A 12,315-nucleotide genomic window follows, 5' to 3' on the forward strand; every position below is an offset into this window, starting at 1 on the left:
TTTGTAAACCCTGTTTTGCTTTCATTTCACCTTCTGGTTGTAATTCTTGTTTTTGTCAGCAGGTGGTGCTTCTGCTACAGAGAGGTCTAAAACTACCGGAAGTTGAAAAAATCTCTCGTTTACGTCCTTTCACGTTCTAACAGGTAAAACGGAAGAGAAAGACATTTTTGAGTCGAGACCTGTCGGAAAAGACGACTTTTTGGCCACATGAATGAAGAATCCAGATTTTCGGTAATTAATGTCTGAATTTACGTCATGTTTTATGTTTGTCCTCTTTTAGAGGCGCCACTGCCGTTTATTTAAATTTGTATTTATTTGTATTTAAATTTTCTGTGTAGCCGCTTTGCTACATCTGGAGTGCTAATAGTGCTGTTACTGCGCCATTTTGTTGAAGTCGTTCCTAGTTAGGAGCTTTACTCGTATTTTACGGACCATTGACGTAACAAAAGACTATTTTCGCTCCATATCTTGAACTTTTATTTTTGCTACTCAGAGAAAATTTTTCTTTTTGAGAATAAAGAACCCATTTTATTTGAAGTTCTGTAAACTCTATTAATCCCGGCTTCTTATGTAAAAAAAATAAAAATAAAATAATACTAATAATTACTGTCAGAGGTCAAAGCCTCAGTGGCCTGGCCATCCTGAGCCAGGCTGTGTGAGGACGGTGGGGGTGTTGATGGCATTACACCCTTCTGAGTGTACACCTTACATCGCTGTGATGGGGAAGATGGAGGCCTGGGAGGGGAAACAACAATAAAAAACACATTTTCTATATTATAAGCTGTCATTAAAGCACAGGAATTGATTAATATGAAGATATTCAAATTATTGTTCCAGAGTAATTCATGCATCACCTGTAGTCTGAGGTTTTAGTCAGGCTTGCGATGCCCAAGCGCGGCGACCCAAGAGGACGAGCCTTCCCCTCAATATTGCCGACCGCATTCAGATTCTCACGGCTTCAAAAGGAGACAGCTGAGGTCAAATATTCCCCCAAGAACAGCAGAAACATCTAAATGTCAGAGTTGAGGCAGCATACAGATGCCAGCGGTCCTCACCTGTCATGTAGCTGAGAGTTCTTGGCTTTGTGTAAGGGGTTGGAGGTGATGATGCTGCTGCTCCCAGTTATGCTCCTGGTACTGGTAACCAGGGGGCATCCAGTGGCCTGAGCTAAACTGTGGATCATTGTTTGGGCGAGCTCTGCCTCCTCCACCACCTCCTTGATTTCTTGAAGCTGCTGGTCATTGCTTCTCCTCCTAGAGGCTGCTGGTAGAGGAGCAGGTAAATTAATATTTCAGTAAAACCTTTCATGTACAGACTCAAGAAATTCAGTTGGCAACATGTTCCCAGGGCCTCGCTTTCTGAAAAAAACTTTACTACAAAATTAAAATTGGGTGCCAAGATCCTCAAAGAAAATGTGTTTTTGCACTAAATTTGTCGATATTTATCCTAGATGAATATGTTTGGTGCCAAATCATACATAATCGGACAGGGTAATCATTTACCGCTAATTTTATGCGATTTTTCAAGATGGTTGTAATGGAGAATAGATGTTTGCACTAAAATTGTCAGTGGTTTTAGCCAGTGGTGGGCACGGCTAACCACCCACTTACCACTAATTTATAAAACAAGATTTATAAGTCCACTTACGCTAAGCAACTAACCACATAAAAAATTAGCGGAAGCTAGTGTTAAGCGGCTAAATAACTTGAAAGTAATGCTAAATTGCTAACCACAAAAAAGTAGTGGAAGCTAACACTAAACTGCAGGTACATAAAAATGGGCAGATCAAGCTAACACTAAACTGCCAAACACAAAAAATTTGCACAAGCTAATGCTAATTTGGTAAGCATCTAAAAAATTAGCAGTTAACCATGAAGACCTCTGCCTCTGTCACACATCTTCATCTCCTTCTGGTTGATATGGTGTGAGACTCACAAACAGGAAGTTCCTCAGCTTCTGACTTGTCTACATATTGGTATTTCAATAAGATTATTAGAGTACAAAACATATGTGACAATTTTGAAACTCATGAAAACTGGTAATAATGTCAATAATTGGTTTAAAAGGCTCAAAAATGGCAGCCATCTTGGAAAATTGCAGTCATCCTGGAAATCATGGGGCTTCATATGAACAACATACAACCTGAAGAATGAGCATGGTAATTTTTATGCTTATATCCACAATTGAAATATTTTTACAGTAACAAGCTGCACTATAAGGACAAAGAGAACTATTGTTTTTTTACATGTTGCTTATTGTAATAAGATGTTGGGAAGAGATTAACTTAAATCTCAGGCAGTACATTGGTTAAATTACCTATTTTGGGCTCGGCATCCAGCCCATCTACAGAGCCTGGAGCAGACGAGGAAGGACACGACTCCTGCTTGGCACTTGGTTTGCTTGCGGGAATTTCTTCAAAGGGAAATTTTGCCACCTGGAGAAATGAAAAGAATAACAGCTTTAATATCAACCTGATTTTCTTTTCTACGTGATTTAGCTTTGAAACAGTACAACTGAAACTTATATTGAAAAAAATGGACACACAGCATAGAATAATTTAAATCAAATATCTTTTAGTTGTAATGATATATAGTTTAAGATAATCTTCATGATCTTTTCCTATGTGCATTTTTGGATTGTTTTATGATTGGAGGCATCTGTCACCTCCTCACTGCCGTCTATGCAGTCCAGTCTCTCCTGCAGCTCTGCGAAGGTGTTGCATTTGAGACATTCGGCTCCTTCCTCTGGAACTGGAGCCAGTGGTTGACCAACCAGTGACTGGGAGGGCTGTGGCGGCACTGGGCCACTGGTCTGCTCGTCTGTCTGAGCCTGAAAGTAGGAAAGGAAACCTTTTAAGTTATAAATAATCTAATGCTTCTTTGAATCGTTTTTTTAATGGATTCAGATAATTAATACACTGTAATTATGCTCAGACAGTTGAAATGAGATATTTTTATGTAAATGACACATAACAAAACATGTTTTAGGTCACTTAGGATTACCACAATTATTTCTATTTGCTAAATGCCAAAACAGTGAGAAGGTTTGTAAGCTTTCTTCGAAATGAGGTTACTCAGGTCAGCTTTTAGATGTACTGTTTAAAAAGTGCTGCAAATTTCACTAATCTATAAGCCGCTGCTGTTTTATTCAGTTTGTCTGTTAATGTGTGTCTGTCCCTATCAAAGAAAACCTAATAAAATAAAAAAAAATGTAATTTCATTTTTGTGCCTAAGCTTTAATTTACTTGCAAATTTATTGAAATGTTGCCTTGATATTTCTACACAATGATCTTTCCTCGTAATATCATCTGTTTTGTTTAAATTTTAGTTTCATCAGACTTTAGGACATGTCTCCAAAAATTAAAGTCTGTATCATGCAGTGCTTTGGGAACTGGGATCTGACGTTTCTTGTGGTGTGATGGATTCTTGCTAGCTGATTGTTGGTGTCAGGCAGTACATTGCCTCTACACCAGTGTTTCTCAACCTTTTTCGGGCCAGCGCCCCCCTAGCCTTTATCCGCCCCCCACCAAAGAATTTGCAGACTACTTTGCACTGACTATTATTTTATTATTAATATTACTATCACTATTGTAGATGTTTTGATTTTATGCTTGTTTCTGTATTTATCATCAAAAATAATTTCCCAGAGAACAAAAAAGTTATGGAAATAGAAATTATTTTCACAGGCGTCTACGAAAAATGCAATGAACATTCAAGTTAAAATTGGTAGGCCTTGCAGCAGCCAATCAGAGTGGAGAAAAATATTCTTATTTTGTGCCATTTTCTAGTTGTTAAATATTCCACAAAATRACCAGACAAAAGATGTACAACATGCCAGTTTAAACTTTGAACTATTTTAAAAACGACTGAGCTCTGCAACATTAAAACATGGATAGAACTGTAACTACATTAATCATAGCTCTTTTTCTCTTCAGTGTTTCTGTCAGTTTCTGGTGGTGCAGCTCTGTGCTGCCTTCAGGAGAATGGGACATCAGAGTATCATCCATAAAATTTCACCCACATGGCATTTATTGTGCAAACCAGAGCTTTCAGTGGAGAAACAAAAGTTCCAGATCCTTTTAATGCAATACAAATATGAGACAGAAACATGGATTATATCTTTATATAGATCTGTCTATTGATTTATAGATTAATAGTTTTACTGGACAGAAATDACAAAGAACAAATCTGGTTCTTAATCAAATCCTAATGAGTCGAATTGAAAGTGTCATGGAGTCATCAGCCTCATCACAWTAACACTGACATGAAAAATAATATTGAAGAAATAAATATATCAAATCTAATTAAAAACCTAAATAAGTGATAAGTTATTTACTGTTATGGTCTGTAAGATATATTTATTCTCAGTATTAGATGTGGTCTCAACAAACCCATGACATTTCAACAATATTATTTTACCTTTAATCTGAAAATAGTGTCTGTTTATTCTTGCCATACAGTCCTCTGTATTAATTATTGCTCGAAAGGTCTTGCCATACCAGTTTATTCCTATGTATTTACTTTAGTTTCTTAGTTTATTCTTGCATTTTGTTCTTCATTAATTTCCATTTAGTTTCTTTTGATTAGTATTGTCCTCTCTTGGTTTATTGCTATGTCCACTTTAGTTTCTTTCCTGTTGCTAGATTTATTTGATCATTTATTGACGCTTCACTCATCAAATGCAGCTCCGTCTAATCGTCATGTGTTTCACATCATGTGTTGATTTTTTTCACTGTCCAGCATTGGATTCTCTGTTTTTATGCCATAATTCACATCTAGTTCGTCGCTCCGTTTCATGTCCCGCTTCTCCTGTTTAGAGTTTTGCACAATGTGCGCTGCTTCTTCTTCTTTTTTTTTTTTTTTTTTTTTTTTAAGCCCCTAAGGTGCAGGGCGGTCGGGAAGCGTATCGATGGGGAAAAAGCAGATTGACATAAACCTTTTAAAACAACGGAAACAATTTCTGCATTCTGGTTATTGAAATTTAAAAGTGCTGTGTTGTTCTATCACTCCCGTTTCATACCGGACCACTTACAACACCGTGTTAACGCTATAAAATGAACGCTCTCCATCGTGGTATCAACCATGGAGGGATTTCTTTATTTATTTAAATGGGTTCATTTTTCAGAGGGATACACAGTGAGGGTATCGTGATTTTAGCTACCAGTAGCAGGAGAACGGAGCTGCGCCAAGAAGCTAACTGAAGCTACAAACACTGAGTAGAAGAGCTGCCATCAATACAGTTGCAGCCAAGCATGGTTTAATGTTACACAATACAGTTTCACCAAGTTGCTCAAAGTCTAAACTGGCATTGTTGTGCATTTAAGGTGTAAAGTTTACCTTCGACTAAACGCTCCCCAAAGGCATCCCAGCGCCCCCCTTTTGTAAAAATGTCCCCCAGCGCCCCCTGCCGTCCTCTGAACGCCCCCTGGGGGGCGGTACCGCCCACGTTGAGAACCGCTACTCTACACAATGTTTTTTTGCTTTTATTTGCACATTTTGCATCAAAATACATTAATTTCTGGTCACAATCTGTCAACTTGTACCTAAGGAGCAATAAGACGTGAAAGTCTGTAATAGCTTCGGTTCATTTTCTCCCCCATGTCTCTCAATGAGGAAGTAGTTTTGAGGTGTTGCCTCCAATTTACGTGCATATTGTGAATAAACCAGTCAAAATCAGTCAAAAGTTTACATCATCAGTCAAAAGTTTACATCATCAGTCAGTGATGATGTAAACTTATAACTTTTGAGTTACAATGAATCACTGTAATATTTTTTCCATAAGTCTTTTTCAGTCTGACATTTAGCAACTGTTAAGAAGTTTGGTAATCCTGACTGAACTAAATCAGGAAGATTTTCATCTGATTATGTGAATTATGTTTTTGCCTTACATTTGGTTTCAGGTGGATTGACCTTGACCCCTGACCTTGTTCTGGACTCCAGCTGGTGGACCTTGCCCCTGTATCTGATGCTGCTCAGGTGTTTTTCCTCGGAGCAAAGCTGGGACAATAGGRACGAACTCCGGCGGCCCCTCGTTGTCCGTCAGCTCTCTGTCCGACACCGCCGCCCCGTTTGGGCCCACGTAGATCACCGTGTCGCAGGACTGCTCGCTGCTGGAGTACTCGTCCGGGTCGCTGGATAGCCTCAGCAGCGGCAGTTCGGAGTTGGCGTCACCACGGTGATGGAAAGGTCGCAGGTGGGTTGGACGACGCATACGACCCTCCTCACAGGAGCTTTCTCCTCCAGAGGAACTCGACGTATACTGCTGCAAAAAGACAGAGATGAAGGTAATTCAAACGTTTAACTTTTTTTCCCCCATTTAACCAACACAGTTTCTTGTTTCAAAGTAATTTTAAAAGTAATAATTTCAAAATTCAAAACTACAACAGGTTTGTGTAAAAGTAGTCTCATCTTTTAAATTGTTGCACAACTTTCTTACAGGGAAATCAACCCAATGTGTTCAAAGTTGCTATTTAGATAATTTTTTAAAATATAAACTAAAGTTGTGACTTTTTTTGTTTACTGGCTCAATAATAAACTAAGCATGAAAGAACATATTGAAATAAGCCAAATATTCAGATTTTTGTAGAAAAGGGATCTGTAGATTGTCGCAGATCTAAAACATAAGAAGGGTCAGGCATACAGTTCCCAAATTATCTGGTTGTTAGAACAAGATGCTTCTGAGTAAAAGTGACTGAGAATGAGAAATAATCAGAGTAGTACCTAACATTTGTTTTTGTTTTAGATTTTTTTCATGAAAATGCCACCTTTAAAGGGACATTATGACAATGCTGCAATTATCAAGAATAATTTAATAAGAAATTTGACTTCACATCAAACTTCACCATCAGGCGGCTTGTAACTGGCGATAAAAATAACTTGCACCAGGCGACAGTTAACACGTCTGTCAGTACGATAAACAGCAGACAACCTGTCAAGCTAAACAGCCAATATTAACTTGTAAGGCTCCATCTGACCTGTTTCTCTCTTAGAGTGTAATCTGAACACATTTTATAGTTATTGTCTAGCTACAATATACAGCATTATTTTAACAGCAATAATATTTTTAAATTCAAATCAATTAGCTTTTTAAAAATTATTTTAAAAGTTTAAGAGGAACTAAAGTCAAATTCATTCTTTCTTGGTGAATAAAGCTTAGTCTGACTCAGCTTATGTGATATATTTTTAAGACGGAATACTAATGTTGTTATTACTGCTGATAAAGTAATGTTGCATACAATAATAATAAAAAAATATTTACCTTAATAAAATACATTTAAGCAGATAAATCTATTAGCTCGTGCTGTATTTTAAATTTATATTCAGAAAATAAATAAATAATGCAATCAATCAATAAATTAGTCAATATCTAATGCCTCATCATAAACATTAAAGACCAGAATTTAAATGTTATTTAAGATTATGTTACAATATTTTACATCTGAAATGTTATTTTTAATGCCATTCTGTTTAACTGTTTCTACCTTTCTTAGCATTCCTGAAAAAACTGATCATAAAAGAGAAACGATGTAATAAACCACATCTGTTGTAACTCTGTGAATACACTTTATATTTCTGAGATAACTCTATTTTAGCCGCCCTGCAGGGATATCTCAGAATAAAACATGCAGCCAGTATTACAATAACAGTTCAGGAGAGTGCGCCGTCAGTTACAAGTACTTTATTTTCCTGGTTGTGTCGTAGCCAGACATTAACACGCCGTGTTGAATTTGCGGTTTAATTTTAGTCAGAAGGAAAACATCAAACTCACCACAGTTACTTTAGTTTTCTTCTTTTTCATGCGGAGGACGCGTGAAGCAATCTGGATGGTGGAGAGGGTTTCGGAGAAATCTCTCGGCGAGGCGGAGATGTGAGCAATCATGGTGGTCCTGCAGTTCATGTTGCCTAGCGACTCCCTTAGCAACATGGTCAGCTTGCTGTCCCTGGTTACACGTATAGATGAGACGTGAGCAGTGAAGACAGGTTTGAAGTGCATACATGTGTTCGACGTGACTGAGTGGGTTTTCAAACAGAAAGCCTTGTTTGTCTGACAGATTGGAGTAATTACAGCTCCTTGAGAAAGTATTCACTCCTCTTGGACTTTTCAGAATCTCAAGTTTCCGATTTATTTGTGTGTCAGTGTGTAAGGAGTGTAGTGCAGTTGGATCTGTTTGACTAGGAAAGAGGCATTTATGCACCAAACAGTCAAAATAAATGTAGACTTTCCAGGAAATATTTTTTTTACAACTAAGACCTGAAAAGTGTACAGCATGTACTCCTGATTCAATATTTTGTAAAACCATCTTAAAACACAGTTACAACTTCAGTTTTTTTGGGATATATCTGTATGAGATTTCTATATTAGGAGACTGACATTTTTGCTTCAGGTCTGGACTTTGACTGGGCCATTCTGACTAATGAACCTGCTATTATTAGTAGAGATGCACACTATTGGGTTTTTGGTCGATATCCGATATGCCAATATACTAACATTTGGCCGATAACTGATACCAATAACAATATTGTTTCCTAAACCTACTTATTGAAACTATATGGCTTTCTCTACTGTGGAATTAAATACTTCATTATCTTTGTCAATTTAGCCTGCTAGCAAATACTAAATAGGAGGCTGAAGACGATGCAACACTTTCAACTTGCATTATATTTAATGTCAAATTTATTCATGACTTCTGCTCTCTCTAAGACAAAGACACAAACAGTTCAGATCTGACGTTGTGCTTTGCTGCAGGCTTCATTGTCATCTGTGAGTTATTTTGACGGACTGGCCGATGTCCGATACTAAAGCTAATATCGGTTGATACCGATATCATGCCGATAATATTGTGCATCCCTAATTATTACTGTAGCTCTGATTATGATTTGGGTCATTTCTGTTGCTGAAAGGTGAATCTGCACCGTAGTCTCAAGTAGGTCTGTCGCGATAAACGATAAATCAATTAATCGCACGATAAATTAAACCTATCGACCTCATTTTAATTATCGTTTTATCGTCTCTTCCGGCCTTTTTTCTTTCTGTTGTTGACACTGAATGAAAAAAGGCTCAGCTCCGGTGCTCTCCACTGACCCTCCCTTCCTATTTCCTTAGACTAATGTCCAGCGCACACTTCACGAGTTGTCAGCCCATTTTCAAACCTTGAGGGACACATTAGCCGACAGAAATCCAGTTAACTAATTTTAAAGTCAGGCATTAATCAATGCTTTACTAGAATCTACCTGTGATGCATGTGGCTAGAGTCAGTGTAAAGTCCTGACTGAATGAAAATCATTATAACCTATTTATGTCACGTTAACGATGAACAGCTGAAAACTTACCGGGTTTATCAACTGAGGTAGCAGTTTGGCTCCAACTCCTCCCCTTGTCATTTCTATATTCTTTGCACGAAATGTTGAACAAGTACATTAATGTTACCACAAATCATCTCCAATGTCCGTTGGACTTCGGTTGCACTGTATCAGCTGTTTGAGATTCCCCTCCGTAATTTCCCCTCAGAAAGCAAGAGGAGAATCCGCGCTTTCTGATTGGCTACCTGTCACATTCAGCGTTAAGCTCCCAGACAGAGAAAACCCCTGATTTAGATCTGAGCGACCACGACGATCTACCGTAACCCACCACACACTGCAAGATGATTGGTTACAAAATCGCCAGCAACAATCTTAGATCGGCCAACTTTTGGTTGAATGCAGTATTTATTTCCACTTTGGCTTTATGTTGTTTAGTTTTCATTCAAGTACGTTTTTTGTTGATGGAAACCAAGAATCCATTTTATTTTTGCTTTTGGTTGTTTTGTTTATTTAGTTTATCAGTTCCAGTGTTATGTGTTCTTTTGAAAATAAAGTGTATCTATCTATGGCAGGAAATCACATGCATTATTAGTCATTTCCATTAAATCGGTGTCAAAAGGTCTTGAAACAATATTATCGTTTATCGCAATAATTTTTTTAGACAATTAATCGTCCAGCAAAATTTTTTATCATGACAGGCCTAGTCTCAAGTCATCTGCAGGTTTTCCCATCTTTTTCCTGCTCCTGTTTAAGAAAAGCATCCCACAGCATGATGCTGCCATAATGCCCAGTGTTGATTTTCTTCCATACTATTAATTATACTTATTGACTAACATTTCTTCACTTTCAGCAATTTGTGTTTGTAACAAAAGGAATGTAAACATTTCAAGGAGTGTGAATACTTTTCGCAAATTTAAATATTTGTCGAAAAAAAAATTATATATATATGTATATATATATATAACAGCTAATTTGTTGCAAAAGTAAAAGAAAGGCTGTCAGAAAACTGTTTAGATCTTATACAGTCTAACATCAGAGTCTTGTGAGAGGTTTACATTAACAGATGGTGGGAAGTAAAACTAGGCTGTGTGTTTAAGAGAAGACTTTCTCCTGGGTGGGCCGCTGTAATCATTTATATCTCAGATCTGTGTGTGCAGCAGCAGGTTGACAGAGAACAGCTCCTCTGTGTCCCGTTAACTCATGCTGTTGTCCTTTTTCTTTTTTATAAAAAACACAGCCTGCAGTCATGTGTACATTCACACACACACAGAAATTATGCACACACTCCTACCCTGACCTCCTCTTTTTCATCACTGCTCTCTTCCTCTCCACTTCTGCCGTGGGCTTCAGCAAACCCTCCTCTCTCTCCTTAAATCTGCCTCTATCTCTGCGTCACTCCCTGAGATTAATGTAGGTAAACTCATGACTCATGAAGTATTCATTTGGATATTAATTCAAGTGCTGAGCTTGTTGGATTAGATCGCAGCGCTCAGTTTCTGCTAAATCTATAACTAGATCTTCTCTAGGAAAGAAAACTTGCGACCTGTGAAATTATGATCTTCGTGGGTGAACTATCAACAATCAATGTGGCATTTTAAATCCCAGAGCATCACATTTTGCATAAGGTTAAAATCAAGATCACTCCATCTATTGTCTGTATGTGTTTATCGGTGCGGGGTCACAGAAAGGCTGCTTCTCTCTAAACTGCCCTTAGCACTGAGGGCAATTAACCTAAGAGTCGTGTTTTTGGGCAGTAAGTAGAAGCCAAAGCATGAGGAAAGAGCCCACGCATGGCGCTCAGCATGCAGACGCATCCCTGCATGAGATCCACACTGTAAAACATTTCATTCAGTTGTGTCTACTGTCTTCTACTCTTTAAGCCAAATAAATTTAACAAGTTTTAGATTTTGAACCTAAATGTGAGTTTGTGAAAGATAAACTTACAGAAGTAGGTTGTGTTGACTTTTATATTAAGAGTTAAACAAGAGCTTTAGGTTAGCACTTAAAAACTGAAAGAAGAAAAAGACGAGTGGGAACTATTTCCCAGAATGCTTAGCGACTGTTTTTGTGTCCTGAGATGGAAGTGCGTTACGTTGATCTGACTCTTGTGTTATTAAGGTAAATGTTTATTTTAATGCTTGAGGATAATGTCCAGTTCACACTAAATGTTTCTGAAAAAGATGCAGAGCTTCCCAAAATCAAATAATGTAAATAAAATAAGTTTATATTCATTTAGAAACAACAAAACTAATGTTTTAACTCAGGAAGAGGTCAGAAATCTATTTTGTGGAATAACCAGGAGGTTTTCAATGGGGTTCAATGCAGTGGAGTTTTGCTGTATTTAGACATTTTTCCATGTTATAAGTTTAAAAATCTATCAGTGAAATAAATACGTTTTTAAAAATCTATATGAATCATTGACTTCAAACAAGCTCCTATATGTTGCTGAAAAGTTAATTTCTCAATATGAGACAAAACGAAAATATTTGCACTAGAAACTTACAAAAAAAAACTTTGTAAGATTTTATGTTTTTGCTTGAATCAATACCAAACACATCAAATAATAAATTCATATATACAGCCTGTGATTACTTCTAAAATGTGATGAATAATATCTTCATCTTCAGCCAGATCTGCCATCAGCAAGTTATTTTCAGCCAGAAAACCGCTCCTCTGTGCATGTGTTATTCTTTTTCGGCCTCTCCATGTAAACCCTTAGAGAGAGCAGAGTGTGAAAATCAATACTCTGAGCAGCCGGTCTGGAACCTATGGCTTTGCCAAAAAAATATCTGAAATCATATTTTTTGCCACTATGACGCTCGTTCTGAACTTCTGCAAATCCCCTCGGCCATTTCCTCATGCCCAAGCGCCTCGAGTTTCTGCCATGCGCCTGCATGATCGCACAAACCAAGAGCAGCAATGAGCAGCCATGCAAATCACAGCAAATACATGAGGTGGAGTGCCTGATCATACACTGTAAAACATTTGAGTGGCTGCAGCGATCACTGACGGTTGT

General features: G+C 37.6%; 1 protein-coding gene across 4 annotated transcripts in view; it reads right to left on the reverse strand.

Moving 5' to 3' along the window:
- Nucleotides 1–12,315, reverse strand: part of kif26ba (kinesin family member 26Ba) — a 102,240-nt gene that overhangs the window by 12,780 nt on the left and 77,145 nt on the right. For 2 of the 4 annotated variants that reach the window (XM_008405766.2, XM_017303987.1), the window contains 7 exons: nucleotides 7,768–7,939; nucleotides 5,923–6,261; nucleotides 2,665–2,829; nucleotides 2,317–2,434; nucleotides 1,056–1,263; nucleotides 855–956; nucleotides 608–735 (listed from right to left, as the gene is read on the reverse strand). In XM_008405766.2, the coding sequence (XP_008403988.1) occupies nucleotides 608–735; nucleotides 855–956; nucleotides 1,056–1,263; nucleotides 2,317–2,434; nucleotides 2,665–2,829; nucleotides 5,923–6,261; nucleotides 7,768–7,939 (1,232 nt within the window). The remainder of the gene's footprint in view (nucleotides 1–607; nucleotides 736–854; nucleotides 957–1,055; nucleotides 1,264–2,316; nucleotides 2,435–2,664; nucleotides 2,830–5,922; nucleotides 6,262–7,767; nucleotides 7,940–12,315) is intronic. The other 2 variants (XM_008405769.2, XM_008405767.2) reach the window with 2 other exon arrangements.

Source organism: Poecilia reticulata, linkage group LG3 (genome assembly GCF_000633615.1).
Source record: "Poecilia reticulata strain Guanapo linkage group LG3, Guppy_female_1.0+MT, whole genome shotgun sequence".
NCBI classification, from domain to species: Eukaryota; Metazoa; Chordata; class Actinopteri; order Cyprinodontiformes; family Poeciliidae; genus Poecilia; species Poecilia reticulata.